The 27573-nt window shown below is 37.5% G+C and overlaps 1 protein-coding gene across 1 annotated transcript; it reads right to left on the bottom strand.

The window, feature by feature from the left end:
- Positions 1-3087: 3087 nt before the first annotated feature.
- Positions 3088-27559, bottom strand: ntn5 (netrin 5). Its single transcript, XM_087790276.1, has 7 exons — positions 27537-27559; positions 18911-20337; positions 17826-18014; positions 14841-14990; positions 6246-6296; positions 3792-3872; positions 3088-3730 (listed from the first exon to the last, which is right to left on the bottom strand). Exons 2-7 carry the CDS (start codon positions 20325-20327, stop codon positions 3189-3191), a joined length of 2430 nt encoding a protein of 809 aa, XP_087646402.1. The 5' UTR covers positions 20328-20337; positions 27537-27559; the 3' UTR covers positions 3088-3188.
- Between the last annotated feature and the right edge of the window lie 14 nt (positions 27560-27573).

The raw sequence follows: 27573 nt of genomic DNA on the forward strand, positions 1-27573 counted from the left end.
TAGTCGATTTATTGATAAAAAGAAAAATATAATTTTAATTTAGAAAACAGCAAAACTTAAAAGAAAAAAAAAGAACCATTTAACTAGAAAATCAATGAATATATTCATAAATAGAATTAAAATAATGGAAATAAATACATTTGTAGAGGAAACGAAAAAAAGCAAAAACATTTTAATCCATATATTTATTTTTAATAAAAAGAGCAGAAAAACATAAAATAAAATAAAAACCCAAACAACTAGTTGGAAGATTAGAAAAATAAAAAATAAATGGATAAATAAAAATATTATAAAGAAATACATTTGTACAGGACAATAAACAGAACAACATAACATTGTTCAAACCTTTATTTCTTTCATTTTAAATCTAATACATAAAATAATAAAAAATCTAAAATAACCCACGTAACTAGTGGGAAGATAAGAATAATAAATAAATGAAAATATTATAAATAAATACATTTGTACGGGGAAAAACACTGTTATTATCGATTTAATTATTTTTAATAAAGACAACAGCAAAAGATAAAAGAAAAAGATAAGATAAATAAATAAAATAAAAATAATATGAATACATACATTTCTGTAATGGATATAATTATTTTTAATACAGACAAAACAAAAAAAACAGGAGAACAGAAGCAAATAAAGAGATAAATAAATAAAAAATGATACAAATAAATATATTTGTGCATCGACTTCTCCACGTTTTTTGTGGTCGAGGCCGAACTCAACAAAGGACTTTGTAACGTCTGGTCCAGCGGCTCCTGTGGCCCCTGAAGTCCGAGGGTCCCGTCGAGACCCGTGTCACTCAGCGAGTCTATTTTTCTCTCCCTGTCTTCGCTCACGAGGATTATGCAGCGTCGCTCTCGGCCAATGGTGGCGTCGGCAGCTACCAAAACATGGCCCCTCAACAAATTGCAGCTCCTCCATCTGTCTTAATATGACCCCCCAGACCCCGTCCCCCCCCGGACTTCATCTCCAATGGAAGCAGGAGTTATGAGCGGAGGTCGGAGCCGAAGCTTTTTAGATCCAAATCCGAGCTCCTGTCCTGGGATTCCTCGGTGATTAGAGAAGGAGGTTAGTTTGGTCTGCGGCTCAGCTGTCTCGCCGAGTCAGGTTTCTGCAAATATTCTGACGACCAGGTTCACCCCCAACAATGGACCCCAGAACTCACAGAACTCTATTTCAAGACCGGACCAGAACCCAGGGTGGAGGAGCCTCTGGCTGACCCGAGGGGAGCGTTGGCTCGACTCCCGCTCCTCTCTCAGGACTGGTGTTGGCGCAGCGACGGTGAAGGTGCCTGAGGAGGGCGACCGGGGTGTAAGCGAGACCCACGAGGGGCTCCCCACACCTCATTCCTGGACCCCGGTGATGGAGGAAGAGCTCCGTCGTCACCAGAGACGTGTCCACGATGACCCTTCATGACTCTTTCTGTGACATGAGCGTCAAACACCAGATCTGACCAGTGATGTGTCCATGAAGCTTCGTGAAGCAGTGTCATATTTTCAGAGATCAGTAGGTGGCGCCGTCAGTTTAATATATCGTGAGGTTTCAATAGAATAGTTGTTTGAACAATAGAGCAGAGAGTGACATCTGGTGGACTCTGAAAATAATGACACTGTTTCGTGAAGCTTCATCGACACATCACTGCAATCGAGAACTGGATAAGATCTTTAAATATATGTTCTTTTAAAAGACATTCATGTTTTTGGGATGGGAACTAAGACCATCGGTGGATCTTAACTCATGACACTGTTTCATAAAGCTTCATGAAGCTTCATGAAGCTTCATCGACACATCACTTCCGTTGAGAACTGGATTAGATCATTAAATAAATGTTCTTTTAAAATAAATATTCATGTTTTTGTGACGGGAACTAAGACCATCGGTGGACCTTAACTCATGACACTGTTTCACAAAGCAAAGAAAATGGATTAAACTAAACAGGATAAGATCTTGAAATACAATGAATTAAAAAAAAGGTCATGATCTCAGAACATGGACATCAACCCATGACACAGTTTCGTGAGGTTTCATGAAGCTTCATCAACACATCTACCAGAACGTTCAGAGACTGCTCAGTCAGAAACCATCAGTATAGTCAGGTGCTTTAGTGTCTTTTGTTTAACCCTTCATTGCTAGATCACATGGGTAGTTGCCATGGTTACATGCTTAGACCATCGCTCTACACTGGGTCTCTAGCAGATGACAAAGCTTTTAAATAAAATATATTTCTAATTTACTTTGGTCCGACCATCTTTCTTTAATGATCATTCTTTTAAAAATGAATACAAAACCAAAAAATAAATACAATCCAAGACCAGTGAATATATTTTTCAGACAAAGGTTTAAACATAATTAAATATACAGTTATTTTCTCATCATATTATGACCCTTTTTTGACCTTTGACCCTTACTTGCCCTTCTTCTGGTTTGAGGGCTCCTCACAACAGTCTCTAAAAAAGTCACAGCAGTCTTTCAAAAAGTCTCAATAGTCTTTTAAAAAGTCTTAACAGTCTTTAAAAAAGTCTCACTAGTCTTTTAAAAAGTCTTAACAGTCTTTCAAAAAGTCAAATCAGTCTTTTAAGTCTCAACAGTCTTTAAAAAAGTCTCAACAGTCTTTAAAAAAAGTCTCAACAGTCTTTAAAAAAGTCTCAACAGTCTTTAAAAAAAGTCTCAACAGTCTTTAAGAAAAGTCTCAACAGTCTTTAAAAAAGTCTCAACAGTCTTTAAAAAAGTCTCAACAGTCTTTAAAAAAAAGTCTCAACAGTCTTTAAAAAAAAGTCTCAACAGTCTTTAAAAAAGTCACAAGTATTTAAAAAAGTCACAACACTATAAAAAACTCACAATACTCTTTAAAACGACACATTTATTAACAGTGAGGTAGAATATTTACCTGTTTTCTTTCTCAAGGTATAGTTTGTTACATTCACAATACAAACAACAAATAAATATGATTCGTACAATATAAACAATATTTATTTTATAAAATCTGTGTCTTAAAGTGTGATTTGCTAAAGACTTCATTAATGGTTAAAATGTGATTTAAAATGTGACTTTAAATAAATCATCCGTCATCATGTGTTGTGTCGGCGTGTGCACACTGTTGCATTATGGGAGGTTCTCATGCATAAAAGTCACAGATGATGGATGTCGAGTGTTTGTACCTCTGACCTCACCGAGCGTCACATCGAACCTGGAGTCGAACACAGGGGTGCGGCGCTGGCGCTGGGGGTCGTCACCATGGATACGACCTCGCCGAGCGTCGTCAGCTCCGGCGCCGGCGTCGAACCGCCGTCTTCCGAGCGAGTTTGTGTCCGCAGGTGAGGCGGGATGTAGCCCTGCTGGGGTCTGGGGTGTGTCCTGTGGCGGTGGTGGAGGGAGGACTTGGGGGGGCAGCGCCCCTTTTTATCTTGACCCCTAAACCCTCTCAACTTGGGGCTCCAGTGTTCCCGCCACTGGAGGGCCAGCGTGGAGCGGTCGGCGACGAGCCGGCTCTCCTCGGGGGCCCAGCTCCGCTCGCCTTCCTCCGCCCCGATCAGCAGGAAGGTCCGGCCCACGTGCAGACCCGGGCAGCCGCACGACAGGTCTCGGTCCGGGACCCAGAGCGACTGGACGCCCCGGCGCACCCGGGAGGACGACCCGGAACGGAAGATGGTCTGGACCGAGATGGAAAACTGCCACCATGGACCGGAACGCTCCATCGCCCGGACCTGCACCTTGAGCACTGGAGGAGGAAAACAAAACGGTCAGCAGCGCGTTTGAACCGTCGACCCACGAGGACCCACCGTAGTCTTTGAGGCAGTAGGTCTCCAGGTTCATGCGCACCTTCACCTGCGTCGGCTGGCAGTAGGACACGCACTCCTGGGCTGTGACGGACAGAGAATGTCACAGACGCCGAGCTCTGGTTTCTAACAGCAGCTCCAGCACATGTCGCAGCCGCTAATTACAATATGGCCGCTTCTATGTGTCATCACCGTATCTGGTGACCAACAGATGAGCGACACGCCGCGTCACCAACACTAGGGGGTGCTGACGAGCGTCCGCTTGCCAAGTTAGTTTGATGGATTTATGGAGCAAAGCGTGAAGAAGAAATCCTTGAACAATGACCTCAGTATCTCAGGAATGTATAGGTTTTTATTTTTCAAAGAACGTTTCATTGTCTATAATGTTTTTTATTTTATTTTGCCCCGGAAGTTAAAAGTGCAAAGTTTAAAAAGAGCAGAAAAAGAAAATACTTTAAAGAGTCACTTTCATGTCGAGTTCATATCAATTCACATATGAATAACATACATGTTTAGCATGTAGTTTTATAATACATGTATATAGTATAATAATGTTCTTGTGACCTTCATTACTTCTTTTGCGCTTGAATTACCTTTTAAAGATGAATTTTTTTATACATTATTTCTTGAAGCTGAAACTGTTCTTTGTTTACCTGATTTTATTCTTCTTTGTCTTAACCCAACATTCTTTTATATTCTTGATATTCCCTTTTGACCTGCTTCACTTCTTTTCACTCATGTCATTTCTTAAAGCAGAGAGTCTTCTTCTCTTAGTTGAATGACTTGATATTTATTTTTACCTAAATGTCTTGATTTTAAGTAAGTAAAGGTTATTTAGCAACTATTCTAAAATATCTACTTCTTGAAATTATTCTTTTTTTAAACAGATTTTATTATTCTTCGCTCTAATCACACTTTCATAAGTAAATAATAATTAAAGATAAAAAGTAATAGATATTAGGATTTGATTCTAAATGAATTACATATTTTTTGTATATTAGTATTTGATTCTAAATGAATTACATCATTTTTGTATATTAATATTTGATTCTAAATTAATTAAACATTATTGTATATTATGCTTTGTTTATAAATTAATTAAATATTTTTGGGATATTAGGATTTGTTTTTAAATTCATTAAATATTTTTGATATTAGGATTTGTTTATAATAAATTAAATATTTTTTGATAATAAGATTTGTTTTTAAATGAATTAAATATTATGTGTATAATAGGATTTGTTTTTAAATTAATAAAACATTATTTGTATATTAGCATTTGTTTGTAAATTAATTAAATATTTTTTGTATATAAGTATTTGTTTCCAAATTAATTAAACATTTTTGTATATGAGGATTATTTTCTTAATTAATTAAATATTATTTGTATATTAGCATTTGTTTCTTGATTAATTAAATATTTCTGTATATTAGTATTTGATTCTAAATTAAATAAATATTATTTGTATATAAGGCTTTGTTTCTAAATAAATTAAATATTTCTGTATATTAGTATTTTATTCTAAATTAATTAAATAATTATGTATATGAGTATTTGATTCTTAATTAATTAAATATTATTTGTATAATAGTTTTTATTTCTAAATGAATGAAATATTATTTCTATATTAGTATTTGTTTGTAAATTAATAAAATATTATTTGTATATTAGGATTTTTTTCTAAATTAATAAAATATTATTTGTATATAAGGATTTGTTTTTAAATTAATTAAATATTTTTTGATATAAGGATTTGATCCTAAATTAACTAAATATTATTTGTATATAAGGATTTGATTCTAAATTAACTAAATATTTTTGGATATAAGGATTTGATTCTAAATTAATGAAATATTTTTTTATATATGGATTTGATACTAAATTAGTTAAATATTTTTTGATATAAGGATTTGATTCTCAATTAATTAAATATTTTTGGATATAAGGATTTGACTCTTAATTAATTAAATATTTTTGGATATAAGGATTTGACTCTAAATTAATTAAATATTTTTTGATATAAGGATTTGATTCTCAATTAATTAAATATTTTTGGATATAAGGATTTGACTCTCAATTAATTAAATATTTTTGGATATAAGGATTTGACTCTAAATTAATTAAATATTTTTTGATATAAGGATTTGATTCTCAATTAATTAAATATTTAAACTAAACTAATGATATGTTTTTGATATATTAATGATATATTTTTGTAAATAAGTATTTATTTATAAATGAATGATATATTTTTGAAAAGAGGGTTTTGTGTCTATAACTATTCACACTTGTCAGCAGGTTCGTTCTCTGCTCCAGGGGAGGAAGTCCAACTGTGACTGTGACTCTGCAGATGTTGGAAACATGATCCGCTGACAGGCAGACGAGCGAAGGACGCTTGTGAAGAAGCTGCTTGTGTTACATCAACACAAAAGTTGTGGAGACATGATTTAACTCACCGATGCTGTACTGAGACTGGAACATCGGGGTCGGAGACACTTCCTGGATTCCTGCAACACAAACACCAGGTGATGGGAACGCTTGACCGCTTGTGTGTGAGTGTGTGTGTGTGTGTGTGTGTGTGGTGCCCCCCCGGTGAGCCAGGCATTCCCACACACACCAGCAGCAAGTGTCAAAACGAGTGTGTGTGGTCCTTGTATGGCGTTAAAAAGCAGAGCTACACATTTTTGCTGCCGCTAATTTAATAAGGTCAACCCGTCACGGCTGAGTTTAGATTCTGTTCTATAAACAGAGTCCAATAAACGTTCCACACACTCCGTGGTTGTGTGTGTGTGTGTGTGTGTGTGTGTGTGTGTGTGTGTGTGTGTGTGCGCATGTATGTGAGTGGAAAGCTGGCAGTCCATCTGTGTATCCCACATATCTTGTAAAAAGAGTGTGTACAGCAGTGACGACACACTAAGAACCACATTATATTCTTTTTATTTATATAGATAAAAGAAACAAGTCCTTCATAAGATACTTCATCCTAAACTAACAAAAGATACAAAATAGACTTTTTTTTAAAAATCTAAATTTTTTGTTTGTTTTGGGAAAGACAAAATCAACTTGACTTATAGGTCACAAAGTTTGACTATTTTTAAAAGTTGTGTGAATCATTTATGTACAAAAATGTAGTTTTTGGCAAACAGAATTACCTTTCTCTCGTCTGGAAGACATTTTCACATCAATCATTTTAGAGTGTTTCAGTTAAGATCATCTACAGGGTTCGAATTTCACCGCGGCAACCTGCCGTGACCGTCCTTTCACACTTGCCGTCATTTTCCCGAAAAATATACCCGTTTTTACGGCAACGACTCGCCGTGACCGCCCTTGGCTTTTAATTTGATAATAAATAATTGTAAATAAATACTGGTATCGTAATTGTTTCGTCGAGAAAACATAATAAAATCGTCCCGACTTGACTGTTATTTTACATTTTTAACTGTTCAATATCAAGCGCTAAAAGTTAAAGGATAGGGCTGCACGATAAATATCGAAAAAATAACGATATCGGGATATTGGCACGTGCGATATGCATATCGAAAACATGTGCGATAATTTATAGTTTTTTTTATTGATTAAATCAAGCATTTCTTAAATGTGAATTTGAGGAATCAGTGTCACGTTCTATAAAGTTTTGTACTTCTATGTCTCGTCGTAATTTTTAGCGTTTTTATACGATCGTGAACTTCCAAACAAGTGTAAACCTGTCCGCCTTCGCCGTATGCTAACAAGCTAAGTTGTTAGCGTCATTTATAAAGTGTTATGTGTGCGTGTGCAAGGATGTTGGATTTATTATTGATTTGGTAATATCGCGACGTGCCGGCGGCTCCTCTCTGATGTCTATATATATACATCTATATATAGCTATATCCATCCATCCATCCATCCATCCATCCATCCATCCATCCATCCATCCATCCATCCATCCATCCATCCATCCATCCATCCATCCATCCATCCATCCATCCATCCATCATCCATCCATCCATCCATCCATCCATCCATCCATCCATCCATCCATCCATCCATCCATCCATCCATCCATCCATCCATCCATCCATCCATCCATCCATCTATCTATCTACATCTTTCTACACATATTTGCTTTGGTTTCCTAAAATATATTCTCTTCTTTAAGGCAACACTTGCCTCGACCTTAAAAAGTCTTAAATTTCGAAACCTGAATCTATTTTCTTTCCCTTGAACCCATAAGTAAACTGTGGTGTTCACTTGTACTTTTCTTAACCGGAGGGATTTCCTAAGGGATCAAGTCTTGAGTCTCTTATTTGTTTCTCTGAGCCTCGTCGGACATTTAGAGAAACCCAGAGATTCCTCCTGGTTCGACTCCCACCGATGAGTTATAGCTGATGAGACAAAGAAAAGTAGAACGCTCGTCTGGGGAGCGTCTCGTCCTCTGGAGGAGTCCGACCGGGATTTAGAGAAGAGCAGAGACTCTGGCTTTAAGACTCCTTTAATTCCTGGACCAGGCCAGTAAGTCAAGAGGGGTCTCGTGAGGCCTCCCACTCTATACTGCGATATTAAATATTTGACAAATGATTATTTAGCGTTGTAGATTATATTTTATTGTAAGATAGTTCTTCAGTTAACAGACAGTCGCATGGATTCCAATCAGTTTATTTGCAACAGATGACTGAGGACGAGAGGATACAGTTGACTGCAGCAGCTTTTAAAGCTGATGTTTGGACATATTTTTGATTGAAAACAATTGAAAGAAATTACGACTTCGTCAAGAGTCATGTGGTCTGTAAATACTACAACACCAGAGTCAAGTACTCGACAATAATACACATTTATACTTGTTACTACACTATCACAACACCAGAGTCAAGTACTCGACAATACTACACATATATACTTGTTACTACACTATCACAACACCAGAGTCAAGTACTGGACAATACTACACATATATACTTGTTACTACACTATCACAACACCAGAGTCAAGTACTGGACAATACTACACATATATACTTGTTACTACACTATCACAACACCAGAGTCAAGTACTGGACAATACTACACATATATACTTGTTACTACACTATCACAACACCAGAGTCAAGTACTGGACAATAATACACATATATACTTGTTACTACACTATCACAACACCAGAGTCAAGTACTGGACAATAATACACATATATGCTTGTTACTACACTATCACAACACCAGAGTCAAGTACTGGACAATACTACACATATATACTTGTTACTACACTATCACAACACCAGAGTCAAGTACTGGACAATATTACACATATATACTTGTTACTACAGTATGATATATCGTATCGTTGATCATGTATCGTGATACGTAAGTAAGTAAGTAAGTAATATTTATTTATATAGAGCTTTTCCAGACCAGGGTCACAAAGCGCTTAAACAAACAAAGCAATACTCAAAAAAGTATATACACTTTAAAGATCAAGATAATACTGAGAACACAACAGGAGTTCCAGAAAATCAAGGAAAAGCCTGAACAAATAGAAACGTCTTAAGATGTTTCTTAAAGGAGTCAGTAGATCATCAAGTGCAAAGAGAGAGAAGATCGTTCCAAAGCTTAGGAGCAACTATCGTATCGCCACGTATTTTGGTTTCAAAACAAATGAAAATTGTTATGACTTTGTCATGTGGTCTGTAAATTGTGATATTATTACTGCTTATTACTATTATTTTGTTATTTATGATATCACATGGTTATCACTTTATTATCACATTGTTTTATGATATTCTCAAGTTATTTTATAATATTATCATGATATTTTATGATATCATCACATTGTTTTATGATATTATCACATTATTTTATGATTTTATCACATTATTATATTATATTATCACGTTATTTTATGATTTGATCACATTATTTTATGATATTACCACGTTATTTTATGATATTATCATGTAATTGTATGATATTATCACATTGTTTTATGATATAATCATGTTATTTTATGATATTATCACATTGTTTTATGATATTATCAGTTACGACTTCGTCAAGAGTCATGTGGTCTGTAAATACTGCAACACCAGAGTCAAGTGCTCGACAATACTAGAAGTATATCCTTGTTACTACACTATCACGATATATCATATACAAGTATTGTATCGGCACAACACACCTAGTACAAACCACGTTAATAATATGTTTTTTATTCAAGAAAATGAATCAAACTGAATTCCAAGAAATCCCATTATTTACTTTGGAACGTCCCAGCATTAATGTCGAGGTAAGAACCTATGGTGCCTGATAGTCTAATGGTATAAGATTGCAGGTACAATCAACCAAAAGAAGTTTTCTCTTGAGGGTGACTGGGCTCTTCCTTAGAAACAGGGTGAAAAGCATGTTCTTGAAGGAGAGGCTCGGAGTAGAACTGCTGCTACTCTGTGATAAGAGGAGTTGGTGAAGGTTTCCTCTGATAAGGAAGTCTCCTGGACGCCTCGCTGGTCAGGTGTTCACATGCCGTGACGAAAGAAGACCACAGAAGTGACAAAGGACACGGTGGAATTCACTTTTCTCTTAACTAGCCTGGGAACACCGGGTCCCCTGGGAAGAACTGGACGGATGTAACTGGGAGAGTATTATCTGGACCTGTTGAAGCTACTGCCGCCCGGACCTGAACCCAATGAAGCGCAAGATACCAGAGACAAACCTGCTGTGAAGTCTGAAGTCACTGAGTTAAAACCCAAGAACTGCATGAATTAACGTGATAATATAATGAATTAATGTGACAATATCATAGAATAACATGATAAAATCATAAAATAAAGTGATAACATCTAGAAATTAATTGATAATATAATGAATTAAAGTTATAATTTGATGAAATAATCTGATAATATCGTAAAATAATGTGATAATATGAAGAAATATTGTGATAAATCATAGAATAACATGATATATTATAATATAATGTGATAACAATCTGATAATATCATGAAATAAAGTGATAATATCAAGAAATGAATTGATAATATCATGAATTAACGGTATAATTTCATGAAATATTGTGATAATATCATAAAACCGTGATGATAACCTGATAATATCATAAAATAATGTGAGAATATCAAGAAATATTGTGATGAATCATAGAAAACATGATAATATCATCAAATAAAGCAGAAATATTAAGAAATTAATTGATAATATAATATATTAACTGAATAATATAATGAAATGACCTGATAATATCATATACTAATCAAATAATGTTATATCAAGAAATATTGTGATGAAATCATAGAATAACATGTTATATCATAAAATAATGTGATAACAATCTGATAATATCATGAATTATGTGACAACATCATAGAATAACATGATAAAATCATAAAATAAAGTGAGAACATCAAGAAATGAATTGATAATATAATGAATTAAAGTTATTATTTGATTAAATAATGTGATAATATCGTTAAATAATGTGATAATATGAAGAAATATTGTGATAAATCATAGAATAACATGATATATTATAATATAATGTGATAACAATCTGATAATATCATGAAATAAAGTGATAATATCAAGAAATTAATTGATAATATCATGAATTAATGGTATAATTTCATGAAATATTGTGATACTATCATAAAACCGTGATGATATCATAAAATAAAGTGAGAACATCAAGAAATGAATTGATAATATAATGAATTAAAGTTATAATTTGATTAAATAATGTGATAATATCGTAAAATAATGTGATAATACGAAGAAATATTGTGATGAATCATAGAAAACATGATAATATCATCAAATAAAGCAGAAATATTAAGAAATTAATTGATAATATAATCTATTAACTGAATAATATAATGAAATGACCTGATAATATCATATACTAATCAAATAATGTTATATCAAGAAATATTGTGATGAAATCATAGAATAACATGTTATATCATAAAATAATGTGATAACAATCTGATAATATCATGAATAATGTGACAACATCATAGAATAACATGATAACATCATAAAATAACACGATAATATTAAGATATAAATTGACAATATCATAAAATAAATGAATAATATAATGAGATAACGTGATAATATAAAAACGTTTTTAATGTCATAAAACAACATAATAACAATGAGATAATATGATGAAATAATGGAATAACATCATATAAAAATGTGATAATATCATAAAAATTGATAATATCGTAAAAAAAATGGGATAATATGAAGAAATATTGTGATAAACCATAGAATAACATTATAATATCATAAAATACAAAATAAAAATTTGATAATATCATGAAATAATATTATTTTCAGCTCTATATAAAAAAACTCATCCATGTTCTCTAGTCTGAGGAATGGCTGTCAAAGCGCTTTGAGACCCTGGTCTAGAAAGGCGCTATATAAATAGAGATTATTATTATTATTACTATTATTTTAATTTGGACGATGAACTTGAAAAGTGAGATCGGAACAATGGTCCGTGTGAACCTCCAGTGCTGCCGCTGGTGTCGGTGGAAGGTCAGTCGGGGTGCAGTGGTAAGTTTACACCGACGGAGCTGTGTTTGATATGAGAGAGGACGTAGTGGCGGAGGTGGGGGTCGTGGCTATAGATAGCCTGAGATGGACGGCAGTAAAAACAAACAAGGTTTTCTTTCACGCCGTCCTCTCAGCGGCAGAGTTACGAGCGAGGCGAGAGCAGCCGACAGGTGTGAATTTCGCAGACGTGGGCTTCCTGTGTCACCTGATTGGGGCTCGAGCTGCGGTCGAGTCTGTGTAGTTGTCGGCACTCGTAAGATTATCCAGGGAAGTTCGCCCGGATTAACGCCGGTGGCCGAGGTTAGGTGTCAGTCGGGGCACGGACCAATTGAACTGATCCCGTATCGGAGGATGTTTCCTTCTTGTGCCGTCGACTCGTGAGTCTCAAGGACTACATGAACAGAACCTGTGAGATCGGGTCAGATGTGTTGTGAAGAATCAGAACCTACAGACCAGGAGGTCGTGGAGATGCTAACATGTGTCACCCTTTCCCAACACCAGGGGTTTTTTATAGACAAAATCTGCTGATACGATACATATCACGATATGATATATGGGTATATAGTGATACTGTAGTAACAAGTATATATGTGTAGTATTGTCCAGTACTTGACTCTAGTGTTGTGATACTGTAGTAACAAGTATATATGTGTAGTATTGTCCAGTACTTGACTCTGGTGTTGTGATAGTGTAGTAACAAGTATATATGTGTAGTATTGTCCAGTACTTGACTCTGGTGTTGTGATAGTGTAGTAACAAGTATAAATGTGTATTATTGTCCAGTACTTGACTCTGGTGTTGTGATAGTGTAGTAACAAGTATACATTTGTAGTATTGTCCAGTACTTGACTCTTGTGTTGTGATACTGTAGTAACAAGTATATATGTGTAGTATTGTCCAGTACTTGACTCTTGTGTTGTGATACTGTAGTAACAAGTATATATGTGTAGTATTGTCCAGTACTTGACTCTGGTGTTGTGATAGTGTAGTAACAGGTATATATGTGTAGTATTGTCCAGTACTTGACTCTGGTGTTGTGATAGTGTAGTAACAAGTATATATGTGTAGTATTGTTCAGTACTTGACTCTGGTGTTGTGAAAGTGTAGTAACAAGTATATATGTGTAGTATTGTTCAGTACTTGACTCTTGTGTTGTGATACTGTAGTAACAAGTATATATGTGTAGTATTGTTCAGTACTTGACTCTGGTGTTGTGATAGTGTAGTAACAAGTATATATGTGTATTATTGTCCAGTACTTGACTCTGGTGTTGTGATAGTGTAGTAACAAGTATATATGTGTATTATTGTCCAGTACTTGACTCTGGTGTTGCGTAATTTACAGACCACATGACTCTTGACCAATTCGTAACTGTTAATATCATAAAATAACGTGATAATATCAGAAAATAACATGATAATATCAGAAAATAACATGATATTATCATATAATAACATGATAATATCATAAAATAAAATGATAAAATAAAGTCATAATATCATAAAATAACATGATATTATCATAAAATAACATGATAATATCATAAAATAAAATGATAAAATAATGTGATAATATCATAAAATAACATGATAACATCAAAAAATAACATTATAAAATGATAATATCATAAAATAACATGATAAAATGATAAAATAATGTGATAATATAAAATAAAATTATAGCATCATAAAATAACATGATAATATCATAAAATAATGTGATAATATCTCAAAATAGTCCGATAATATCATAAAACAATATGATAATATCGTATAATAACATTATAATATCATATAATAATGTGATAATATCATAAAATAACGTGATCAAATCATAAAATAACATCATAAAATCATAAAATAATGTGATAATATCGTAAGATAATGTGATTATATCATAAAACAATGTGATAATATCATCTAATAACATTATAATATGATAAAATAATGTGAAAATATATAACAACATGATAACATCATAAAATAATGTGACTATAAAATGATGTCATAAAACCATGTGACATCATAAATAACAAAAATAACATTTTTGTTTGCTTTGAAACCAAAATACGTCCAAACATCAGCTTTAAAGGCTGCTGGTGTCGACAGTATCCCCTCGTCCTCAGTCATCGCCGGGATCTAGAGGATTTGAGTTTTCCTTCAGCTGCGAAGGATGTCATGACTGCTGGCGTCCAGAAGTTTAATTACAACACAAAAATAAGGTGTATAAATGTCGTCTTTCACCCTTAATTTAACACAGATTAAAAACTGACTAAATCATAGCCTCTGATATCATGGATGTCAAATCAAAGATATTTTCCGTTATGATCACAGCTTTAATCTCGTCTGATTCTTCTTAACGTTGAGACGATGAAGCAGCTCCTAGAACCTTCTCTGGTCTGAGTCACGCTGGATCTTCCTTCAGATGTCTTCACTTATAGAAGCTCTATTCTGTTCATTTTGGCTAAAGTTTTTGCGAGTGACTTTTGTAAAGCAGTAAAGAGACTTACGGACGCAGGGCCTCAGAGGCGAGCGGCCCTGCTTGAACCCCGGAGCACAGCGGTTACATCTGGGTCCGGTCACTCCGTCCCGGCAGAGACACTGACCCGAGGTCTGGTTACACCAACGCCCGACCGCTCCCAACGGGTGGCACTGGCAGGCTGGAGGGTTCAAGGGAAACATGTTACAAACACGAGAACAAAAACGTCTTTCAAACAGAGATTCACATCTTGATTATTAGACACAGAAGTTCCACTTCAGCCGATCTTACCGTGGAATTAAAAAAATGAATGGAAATGATCTTTGTTGCAACTTTTGTATGAATTAAACACACTTTAATGGTATTTGACCCTCGGGTTTTATTCCGGACTTTGGTGACACTTTTTCTTTTGTCACCAAATATCTGGATGGATCAACCTTTTGCAATTTTATTACTCAATTTGACTGAAAATTAAAGCAACGCTACGTGTTTTGTTCATATTTTCTGTGATGATTGGTTTTATTTTGAAGTCATTACTTATTTTAACGATGCTCAACGTTACCAGAAGTATAAAATATCAATAGCTTGTCTCCGTTTCAAAAAAACAAAAAACAACACATTAAATACAAGCAACATCCGGCAATGGCACAACAGAGTAGCCACGACACTGCAGTAACGGTTCTGACACGAGGGGGAGCCAAAAACAATACTTCAATCTTACATATTCCTGCTTTAGCAACTAAATATTTAACTAACCTCATTCTACTTTAATTGTATATACGAGCCAGGTCAACAACTAGAACGTTCACTAGCCTGCGTCATACCGAAAACCGCAATAAAGGAATAAATGTTACTGTTGTAATGTATAAGATAAGACTTTGGTTAACTTTGATACCAATAAAATTGTTCATGTTCATTTTCACTTTTAAAAATGTAAACAAAACATTAACTTGCATTTCACAGTTGTTTTCAATTCAAAGTCGGAGAATAAACCTAACTTTATCTTGACTGTCAAAACATTTAAACTTAAGCTTGATGTATAAAGTTACCTTTTGTACAAAAATGTGTAAAATACACACTCGTGTTCACACGACAACAAAGAGAAGAGAAAAAACAAACATCCATCAGCCGGAGTGTTAATCCTTCTTGACAGACACATCTGTCCAGAGAGAAACACGACCTGGACTGACATCACTGAAGATATTCTGTTGATGAGTTGATGGAAAAACAACAACAGCGTCGCCCCCGAAACAACTGATGTTCAAAACATCCACCGGGAAGAAAGGAGTTGGAATGTTGTGTGTGTTTAAGTTGGCGTGTCCTACAAGGACCGGCCACTTGTCTAAGGGCGTCCAACGACTCGATGACCACGAACACAGCCATGAGAATTAAGTTGAGCAGATCCTTGTAATGAGCCACAGAACATAACACACGAGTTACTGTTTGCCAAGTTCCAAAATACTTAGTGATACAGGTCAAGGTCAATTTCCTGTGGTCAACCACAGACCCCCAAAAAATCTGGCTGCTTCAATCAAAACACAACATCAGTGACTCCTTCATCATGATGACTTATGCACTGTTTAAGAGAACTTTTTTGACTTTTGTTATCATTAAAAAGATAGTTTAAAGTTTTGTCCCAGATAATATTTAGGTTTTACTCACAAACTAGGGCTGCACGATATATCGAAAAAATATCGATATTGCAATATTGGCAAAACATTGAAAACGTGTGATAATCTATAATGTTTTATTGTATAAATCAAACATTTCTTAAATGCCCACTTTGACCAATCAGTGTCACGTTCTGTAAAGTTGCAATTTGTACTTCTATGTCTCGTTGTTGTTTACGTCTCCGTCTGTCTGTGAACTGTGGTTGCTAGGCTCAGTTGCTATGGTGACGCGTCTTGCCGTCGCCTGCTAAGCTCGGCTCAGTATATACACGGAAGTAAAACTAACTTATGATCTAGTCAAACACTAGTGATCCAATGAAGTAATACTAACTTATGATCTAGTCAAACACTAGTGATCCAGTGAAGTAATACTAACTTATGATCTAGTCAAACACTAGTGATCCAGTCACTCGTCTCTTTCAACCTCCTTTGTAACATATTGTAAGAACTTTTCATCTCGTCTCAGTTTCTTAGAAGATCGTGAACTTCCAAACAAGTGTAAACCTGTCCGTCTTCACCGTATGCTAACGGGCTAAGTTGTTAGCGTCATTCATAAAGTGTTATGTGTGCGTGTACAAGGAGGTGGATTTATTATTGATTTGGTGATATCACGACGCGCCGGTGGCTCCTCTCTGATGTCGCTTTGTTTCGATGCAAGTCCCACGAGACTCAGCATTATAAGTGATATTTTTCTCTCTGCACCAAAGCGCGGAAATAAGCGAGAGGGAAATATCGCATCGTTTTCCTTCTTTAAACCCCCGGACCTCCACTCCAGTACTCACTCCTGCGCCTACATTTTTAGGTGAAAGAAAAAATATCTCGCATTAATATCGATATCGCAATTCAAGACACTTATATCAAATATCACACTTATTTCCAATATATATGACAAACCAAAACAAATAAAAGAACCTAAAGCTGTCTTGACCCGCACTAGTGAAGGTCCACCCCAGGTAAACAACTAAGAAGCCATTAGATACTTTGTGTTTATGAAAATATATTGAAATCAGATCAAATGATTATGAAGAAATCAAAAAACCAGTTGAACCCAAACCCATCGGTCACAGCAAAGTAGCCACAAACATGCCGGAGTGTCACAATAACTTAGGACCGGTGACATGTCAAAGGTCATGGGTCAAGGCACATGCCGAGCAGTGGTAACGACGCAGATACAGGTGTGCGCTCGGTGTGTCGACTGCCACCAGGAATAGCCTCCTTCTTATAACAGTAAGCAGCCAATAAACACGTCAGAGACACAAACAATGTCTCTGGCGCTCGCATAACTTCCTGTAACGACACAGATTCTCCTGCTTCCCCTTGAACCTGAAACCCTCTCACACACTAACGTTGGCAGGCCTGGCGATGGTGCAGGGGCTTGTCGTGGTCCCGGGTGTATCCGTTCTGACAGTACTGGCAGTGGCGCCCGGCCGTGTGGTGACGACACTTTTGACACACACCCCCGCTCCGGCGTCCAGATTGTTGAAAGACCTCCATGCTGAAGCGACACTTGTTGGAGTGTCCGTTACACTCGCAGGCTGGAGGAGAGATGCGAGAAAAACCACTTGTGAACAGTTGGAGCTGGTCATAAGAACTAGGGGTGTTAAAAAAAAGTTTTGAATTACATTTTAATCTTTCATTTTTTTTAAATTTGCATGTTATATTTCATGTAATAGTTCTTATTATGTTTACATTTCAATAAAGTTTGTATTAAATAAAACCAATTTATTAAAATATAGAATTAATATGACAATATTCACAGCGTTTGTTAATTTGTTAGTTGTAATTAAACTTCCGGCAGCTAGGGGGCAGCAGTTATTACATATTCCGCAACTATAGGAACAATAATTGAATATTCAATAAAATCATTGATTTTTCTTTTCCTTTTTTTTCATACATTTTTTTTGTTTATTTGCTTCACTCTTTTATTTAACTTATTTTATTTTATTTCACTTTCATTTAAATCTTTATTACCTTATGGTTTATACATCAAAAAGGTTTTGTTTCGTTGTCTTCTTCTTATCCGGGTTTGGGTCGCGGTAAGTGTGTATTAGATAAAATAATAAAATATTCTTTCCCTCTACTCATTATTAAACTGGCAGCAGTATTACATTACAGCATTACGTCCTTCGCAGTCTTAGGAAAAATGAATTCCCGTGAGATCCCGGCGATGACTGAGGACGAGAGGATACAGTTGACTTCAGCAGCGTTTCAATCTGATTTTTGGACATATTTTGGTTTCAAAGCAGTTGCGACTTTGTCAAGAGTCATGTGGTCTGTAAATACTACAACACCAGAGTAAAGTACTGGACAATACTACAAATATATACGTGTTACTACAGTATCACTGTATATTGTATTGTTGACCCTATATCGTAATAAATAACGTATCGCCAGTTTCTTGCCAATACACCTAATAAAAGAGACGACTCACCCACGCAGGGGTTGGGGTGCGCCGGCGTCGCTCGATGCCAGGGTCTGTCGAAGTAAAAGTCCTCGCACACGTCACAGTCCGGCCCTGACGTGTGATGCTCGCACATGCACACGGCTCGGCCCGAGTCTTCGCGGCGACACCTGGAGGCGTGTCCGTTACATTTGCACCTGCCTCCCACCTGCAGGTCCGAGATAGCGAGAGGAGGCTGCGTAGGGGGAGTCGAGACCAACAACGGGGCCGCCTGGAGATTCCTGGAGGTTTTCCTCGTGTTGGGATTGTTTCTTCTCTTTCGTAGTTCACGTCCTCTGTTGCCTCTCTGTCGTCCCTCCACCGTCCACCTGCAGCCTGAGCTCGGGCAAGGCAGCAGACGATCGCTGTCCTTCTTCCGCCCGCGGCTTCGGCCTCCCTTTTTTGAAGGTGCGTTGGAGGTAAAGATGTCGCCGCCTTCTTTGCTTGTGACATTATGACCATCTTCTTCTTGAGCTGATCCTTTGTACTGACCTTTCCTGCCAGGTTTGTCTCCCTTGTTCCAAACTTCAGTTTTTTGAGTCTCTTTACTGTGAAACAGGGTGTTATCAGGGTTGGTTTTAAAGATCTGATCTCCTGTGTGGCCGTATCCCCACCAGACAAGCCCCCTGTCTTCTGTATTATATCCATTTTGAGGGTCTCCGTTACTCGAACTTCCTACCTTTGCCTTCTGGGACACCTGAAACACAAGTCGGATGTCAGTGGCCGTCACCCAGTCCTGGAGGGTGGGGCTGTAATCGAAGTCCGAGGACGACAAGCGACCGTCGAGGGTGGAGAAGGCCAGCACCATCGCGCCCCGCTGCCTTTGCAGAGGCCAAGGGTTTGAGCAGAGAGCTTCTGTCTCCTGGTGCCTGGTCAGAGCTAGTGTCTGTGAAGGAAGCTTGAAGTCCTCCAGACAGTTGCTGGAGTAATGCTGCATCGGCCTCCACGTCCGCCCATAGTCCATCGACTTCAGGATCGAGATGGAGACCACGTCTGAGAGTTCTCCCTCTTGGCAAAACTGCAGACTGATGTAAGTGATTTCAAAGCGGCGACCCAGAGGCAGAGTGATAATCCAGTCCCCGCTGTCGGAGCCTCGAGGGGCCGTCCAGCAGGTCAGATTGTGAGGATTGTGAAGATCCGTCAAGGTGGTAATGTTTCCATTCGTGTCCGAGAGATGACGCGAGTGCGTGGCGTCCACCGAGACGCCGTAGGCGGCGTTGATGAACTCCGACAGGCAGTGTCGCGGACGGCCATCAAGGTGGTAGCAGGGATCGTGGGGCGACGTCCAGCTCAGAGGGACATGTGAAAAGGTGGAAAAAACAAAGGAAGAGGGAAAGAAAAGCAGGAGGAAAGGGAATATAGGAAGAAATGAGGTGGAGAGGGAAGGGGAAGAGGGTCGGGACATCATGTCATCCAGCCTGTGGAGACAAAGAGAGACAGTTTTAAGAGAAAACTCTGCTTACTTAGAGAAGCTTGACTGATTTACACTCATCTGAGGAAGGAAATGTTCGAACTTGTCCCTCTATTAAAAATCCAACGATCATTTTACAGCACCTCCCGGGCACTCAGGAGTAACCGCAAGATCTCATCTCGTAAAAAATAAATAATCTGAGAAGCCACTTTCTCAACTTTTAAGAAGTTGTCCCTGTAGAGGATCCGGTGAGAAGTGAAGGGAAGACGCCGAGCGAAGGACCCGCGGTCGGCGTGTTTGTCTGGAATGACAAAAAACATGCCCGACAGCTGAGACCGAACCCCGAGAGCTGGACCACATCCATCACGTTTATGGCCTCTCCCTTTCAAATCATTTTACGTGGGTCAGAGCTGCAGGCGAGCGAGATGCTTGAGCCTGAGCAGGCGGAGGTGCGAGCGAGGCGAGGTTATGGCGCAAAAACGTGGGACCGAGGACAGCGAGGGGGGGTCGGCAGAGAGATTACCTCGGGGTGGAGAAGGAAATGATTTATGAAACGAAAGGCGTCCGCGCTGCTTGAGACCTAACTAGGATACTTCCTCGGTAAAACAAACACGGTATTGTGTACCTCTGCGGCGTGAACAAATCACTTCCTGTCTCCCGGTGATGAGAGTCGTTTATCCTTCTGTCAAACTTTGATACCCGGGAGCTTTAATTCTGGCATGTGAACAAAATAAGCATCCAATCTCCCATCCTTGGAATCTGTGATTTATTGTTTCTTACTCTCACACAAAGCCCAGGAGCGCATTCCCTCTTCTTCAGCCACGATTCCTCCTTTCACTCCCTTTCCACCGTTTCCCATTTATTACCATCCTTCGTTCAACCTTTTCAAACAACCAGCTCTTCGCTCCGCCGTCCCGGTGCTCATCTATCAACTGACCCCTTCGTTCTGCTCCGGGAACATTTCTGACTGCTCCCAAGATTGATGACGTCCTAACAAGCGTTGGACACTGACAGCCGAGTCAGCAGGGCTGCAATAACTGAACCCGGAGGAGACGACTTTGGCCAGAGAGCTTCTCTGGCCTCGTCATGCTGCTCAATTAGCCTCCGGTCTGAAACACGACTCTGGTCTTTTTGGAAACCCGTTGGTCCGAGAGGGGCCGGAGAGGAAGACGCGACCCTCTCCTCTGATCTCCTAAAGTAGGACGAGCGCAACGTCTGGAAGCCCTTCTAGGACGTGTGAGATCAGGTGTATCTGTGCTTAAATGCTTTGTAGACAGATGTCTTTCTGTCGTCCTCCCGTGTCCCACGGCGGAGTTCAGTCACTCTAATATCCAGTTACTGACACTTCAAGACAAATGCATCCAGACATTCATCCAACTATATATTACATGTTATGTTTTACTGCTTACTAAAAGAAAAATCAAAGTAATGCCTTTATCTAAAAGTTTGCGAGTTCACGATATTCATCACGAGAGAATGTTCGATCAGAGAGACACAAAAATACTGAGTATTCTCCGGTTAATCTCGGGAGATGAAAGTGCAATTTATATACCATGGACAAAAAGGTTATTTTTTAAAATAAGTGTGAGATTTATTTAATATATTTGGGGAGACTACCATCAATGAAAGGAAATGTTTTTCCAACTTCCAAATGTTCATTTACCGACACAGTACCGGTCGTACACAGTACAGGTGGAGGATCTGAATGACTGTAAATCTGTGTGTGAACCTGAGGCTATGACTCGTCTCTGGGTTAATGATGCATGTTCTAGTGATGCTTGAGGGTAGCCTGACTACTTTATTAAGTATTGCATTAAGTAGATAATATATTGTCACACTATGTCGGAGCTAGTGCGGTAAAACACACATCAAAGCAATATTTCAGCTGATTGAAAACGTAATAAAATAAATATAATTCAACAATGAAATGGTATTTTAATTTTCCAGTTGTAAGGTTCTGTTGAGAAAAAGCCTGTTAACTAGGGCTGCACGATATATTTAAAAAATATTGATATCGCGATATTGGCACGTGCCATATGCAAATCGAAAACATGTGCGATAATTTATATTTTTTATTGTATAAATCAAGTATTTCTTAAATGCGCACTTTGACCAATCAGTGTCACGTTCTGTAAAGTTGTCAATTTGTACTTCTATGTCTCGTTGTTGTTTACGTCTCCGTCCGACTGTGAACTGTGCAGCGCAGCTGGATAAACTCGGTTGCTATGGCGACGCGTATTGTCGGCGCGCTGACTTAGCTCAGTATATACACAGAAGTAATACTAACTTATATTTTCATCTCGTCTCAGTTGTTTTCGCATTAATATCAATATCACAATTCAAGACACCAAAATCGAACATATTTCCAATATCGTGCAGCCCTAGTGTCAACTATACTTTTTGTTTCAACCCTTCTGTACTTGGAAAAAACGAATTCAAATCCTTAAAATGTACATAAAGAAAAACGTTTGTGTTCACCCAAAACACACAATACACACAAATATATTATCAAACACATTTTAAGATCAACAAGTTTCTGTACTTCACTGCTTGTTTAGTTCAAGCAATTTTGACTGAATAATAATCATTTACAAGTTTGTTAAACATCATCAAAAACATCTATTTACAACATATTAAAAGGTTTCCGAGGACATTTGATTCAATGTTCGTGTCGATACCAAGTGTGCTACGAAGAGGGTACGTGGATTTAAAGGTGTTGAGAGAAGTCATCGACATGAGGAAGTGAAAAATGAGCGTAGGAGGTTCTGACAAGTGATACACACCAGTCCAGTCGTGGTTAAACAACTGCTGTACAAGCACTGGTTTCTTGTCTTCGTCACCTCACATGACAAATGAAACACCGCAGCAGCCCCTTTCATAAAAGTGGCTTCATCTCAGCAGCACTCTTGAGATGTTTTAATGTGTCCCTCTAGGGCTTCCAAACCCAGATCATCTGTCCACCACTGCCAACACAACCAACTGGATACGGTTTCAGCGAGTTTCCTCCGCCGAACCACATAAATCCACACAGGTGGCGCGTCCGAGGAACTTGAATCGACGCAACACCGTTAACGATCCGTCGGTGCGTTCATCTCGGCTTCAAATGAAACAATAAAAAAAAGGGGAGATTTCGGACCACCGGGACGGTCCCGACTTGACTTGGCAGAAACACTTTCTCACAAAAAAAACTCGGGCCAAGTAGCGATGAGATGAAGTCTAGATACAGCTGGTACGAAGCTGGAATAATACAACATGTAGTTGATCAGAGAAGAGACGACGATGAAGTTGAGTCGAGACACACTTTCACATTAGCGCTTAAGATAAAACGTGTTGATGCAAAGAATCACCAAATATGCCCAATAGATCTTACATGAGCCATTATACTGCTCAATTCACAGTCGATTTCAGATGTAATACTCTTGTCCGACGAGGTATACTGGTCACAAAACGACCTCTTTATGACATATTTACCACTAAACGCTTTAAATTATTAATTCTAAAAATGCTACGACCGTCGTTGACTTCGCTCTGAAAGAAAGCAAATGACTTAAACAAGGGATTCTGTAGATTTACTCATGAACTTGAGACACATGTGGACTTAAAGGCTTTGCAGAAACGAAAGGACCGTCTGGAGGTTTTTGGGGGTTTTCTCTCTCCTGCTACCTGTTAACTTGCTCACACTTGTGTGTCTGCGCTGTGGAGCAGATGAGCTGGATTTGGCTCGTCACACACGTTTTAACATTCCTCGTCATGGACCGCAGCCCTGGACGGCCAGACGGCCGAGAGCTCAGAATATAAAACCTTTAAAAAGAAAATCTAATGACACTTATTTTCAGTATTCTACATGTTAATGCTACACTTTGACTTTTGAATCAGCAAATTATGATAAATATACATGTAAGAAAAACTATGAAATCAAGCAACATATACTAGAAACAAACTCATTTAATATTGGCACTTTACAAAAGAGATCTGTCTTAAAGATCACATCTGTGGTTTTTGAAAATGTTTTTCTGGATTGATCTATTCAGGGAAAGTCGTAACTGCGACGTTTAAAGTTCTTTATTGTACAATTGTCAGTTTTTTGTGTCTACAGCTGTGTACGAAAAAGTTTCTTGTGTCTTGTTTAATCTTCCTGGTAAAAGAAGTCTCTGAAGACATTTGGTTGTCACATGTCGTCCAGGAAACGTTCGTGAAAAACAATTTTATTGTTAGGGAGGTTTACTGAATGAGTAACTATCAGCACAGACATGAACAAACAATAAAAACTAAAATGCATCGATTTTTACTCATTGTTTTTATTTTTTTGGTGTGTTTATTTCAGTTTTATCTTGATTATTCTTATCTATTGAATATTGTTTTGATTGTTTAAGCGCTTTGTGACCCTGGTCTAGAAAATCGCTATACAAATAAAAATTACTGACTTACTTTATTTCATGGTTTATGTATAAGAATAGTTTGAATTAAATACAATCATTTGACTTGACATGCAAGACAAATATAAATGTTTGTTAAATTTTGTGTTGCATTTAAACTTCCTGCCGCTAGATGGCAGCAGTCATTACGTCCTTCGCGGCAAATGGAAAATGAAAACCTGCGAGATCTCGGCCATGACTGAGGACGAGAGGATACAGTGACTCCAGCAGCTTTTAAAGCTGATGTTTGGACATATTTCGGTTTAAAAACAAATGGAATCAGTTACGACTTTGTCAAGAGTCATGTGGTCTGTAAATACTACAACACCAGAGTCAAGTACTGGACAATACTACATATATATCATTACAGTATCACTGTATATTGTATCAGTGCCCTTATATCGTGATAGGTAATGGATCAACAGATTCTTGCCAATACATACTCCTAGTCCAAATAGGAAATATTGTCTATAAAATAACTTTCATGTACAAAAAGAAAAAGCCACAGGGGTTCCAAAAACAAGTATAAAAAGGAAGATAAATCTTGAAGGAGAGTCACACACTCCTGAGAATGAAAACAAAATTCAATTTGATCTTTTAAAATGGATGAAAAAAAGGGAAAACAGACCGTATCTCACGTTACGCTGAGGAGATCCCTGTCCGCAAATATCCATCCATATCCCGACGTAAATAAGTCTCTTCTCAATAGCCTGCTCCATATCTGGACCGCCCCGCCCCTGAAATACCCATAATCAATGAAAACAGGGCGACCCAGGAGTCTCTGTGCACCTGTTGCAGCGTGTTACACACTGACACCTTTGTTCAATTCCAATTGTCCTCAGCTCTCTGGGTAACACAACCCCGGCTGCTCGGACAGACGCTGAACTTCATTCTAGCCTCACAAGTGTGTCAGTGCACACGGCGCTGGTTCTGTTTTTGGTGTAATAATCTAATTTTAGTGGAGCAGCCCAGCGGGTGGATCACAGACCGGATTATATCACTGCTTGTATCTTTAGCTAAAGGCCTCTGTCCTTCACGTTTGCACCTCCAGCCAGAGTGTGTGTGTGTGTGTGTTGGGGGGGTTACGAGGGTGAACTGCGCCCCGCAGAACGTCCTGTGAACGCCTCTGCCTCCGCACTGACCCATTATTGCCTCATTTCTGAATAAGAAAACACATGTCACCCTCTGGTTTCCTGTCAATCCCCCCCATTCTCCCTCTCTTTTATACGCTGGCAGGAGACTTCCTATAGAGAATCCAGCTTCACATGTTGATATCGAAAAACAGATGGGGATGAAATCATCAATTCCATGCTGCGTTTGTGCCAAAAAAGACATCCTCCGGGCATGATGGAGGAGAAAACACAAAGCGTGACTCTCTAATGTTCAATAATAATGATAGGAAATCACATTAAACTGGATACATCTTATATATTGTCACATCATAACAGAAAGTTTGAAAAGTACATATATATATATGTTTACTTCGGCACAGGACGAGATTAGAAGTATATAAAGTTCTCATAACTGCAAAATGTGTGACTTGTTTTTCTTCTTCTTTAACTAGTTTTATTCTCAAAATACATGATTTATTAATTATGATCAAAAGACACTTAAAGTTACAAATATGAAGCGCTTGAGAATTTATTGACATTTTAATATTTTTGACAGTGAAAAAAACCCTGATAATAAAACATAATAATAACAAAGTGTTGAATTAACATGAACTAATGTGGAAATTCCTCACGTTAAAGCGCGTGGAACGAGTCGGATGATTAAAAAGATGTCATTTCAAAAGTAAGTAAAACACTGGCTGTTTGATGCCCGCCTGGCAATCATCAGTTTTATTAAAATGGCACGAACTGATGTGATAAAATCTGAAATTCCACCTAAAAAACAACGAGATCCACATGTTGCCACGCAGCTGATTAATAAACGTGAATTACAAGCAATAAGTCCCGCCAGATGGTTTTCTTTCAATATCTGTTCTGAATTAATCCTCAATGTAAAAGGTGAACAGGTCTATTATATCATTTACGGTGTTTTCTTTTTTCTCCTCCAAAATGTTGTCTCAAAGAAAAGGGAAACACAAGAGCTTTGAATAAACAGCCTGGAGAGAATTAGAGAATAATGACTCTCATGGTTCATTAGAAGTTAAATGTTTTTGCTTTATTCTCTCTGATTATTTTTGGCCGCGGATAAAAAGTGCGTCAGTTCCGAGACAATAACGACTGTTGGACAATATTTACATCGCAGTGCACGATATCATGGAGTCAGCGGTGAAAACACAAATAAACAACAACGAACTAAAGAAACTAAAGAAAGAAGTTAGATATGACACATGCTTGAAATTATTTAAAAAACGTATTTATTATTTTATTATTATTTTTATTTATTTAAAAATATTTATTTGAGTTTATACGTAGTACGGATTCAAATTAAATGTATCAATACTTGTTAATAAGTTTTTTTTCATTGTTTTTTAAACACGCAAAAAGAAAAGCGGATATTTCCACTAAAAGTAAAATAAATACATCACAATTTTAAATTAGAATATTTTAAGTCTCAGTCACATACAAACAAAGATTTAGTAAAATACATTATGATTTTAATTTAAAACTTTTTTAATGCAACATTGTTGTGGAGTTTCGCGGGAGACGCTTTCGCGCCATTTTGAAGTGAAATCTCGTGATTCGCGAATCTTAAAAATGTGATCAAGTGAAAGAAAAATGACTTTTGTTCCCGTTAAAGTGTAAAAGTGTTAAAGTTTGGAGGATAAAGGGAAGTTTCTCACCATGTGCGTCCAGCGGGTCTGGTCTCCTCCTCGCGCC

The sequence above is a fragment of the Callionymus lyra genome, chromosome 4 (genome assembly GCF_982586985.1).
Source record: "Callionymus lyra chromosome 4, fCalLyr1.hap1.1, whole genome shotgun sequence".
Taxonomy (NCBI): Eukaryota; Metazoa; Chordata; class Actinopteri; order Syngnathiformes; family Callionymidae; genus Callionymus; species Callionymus lyra.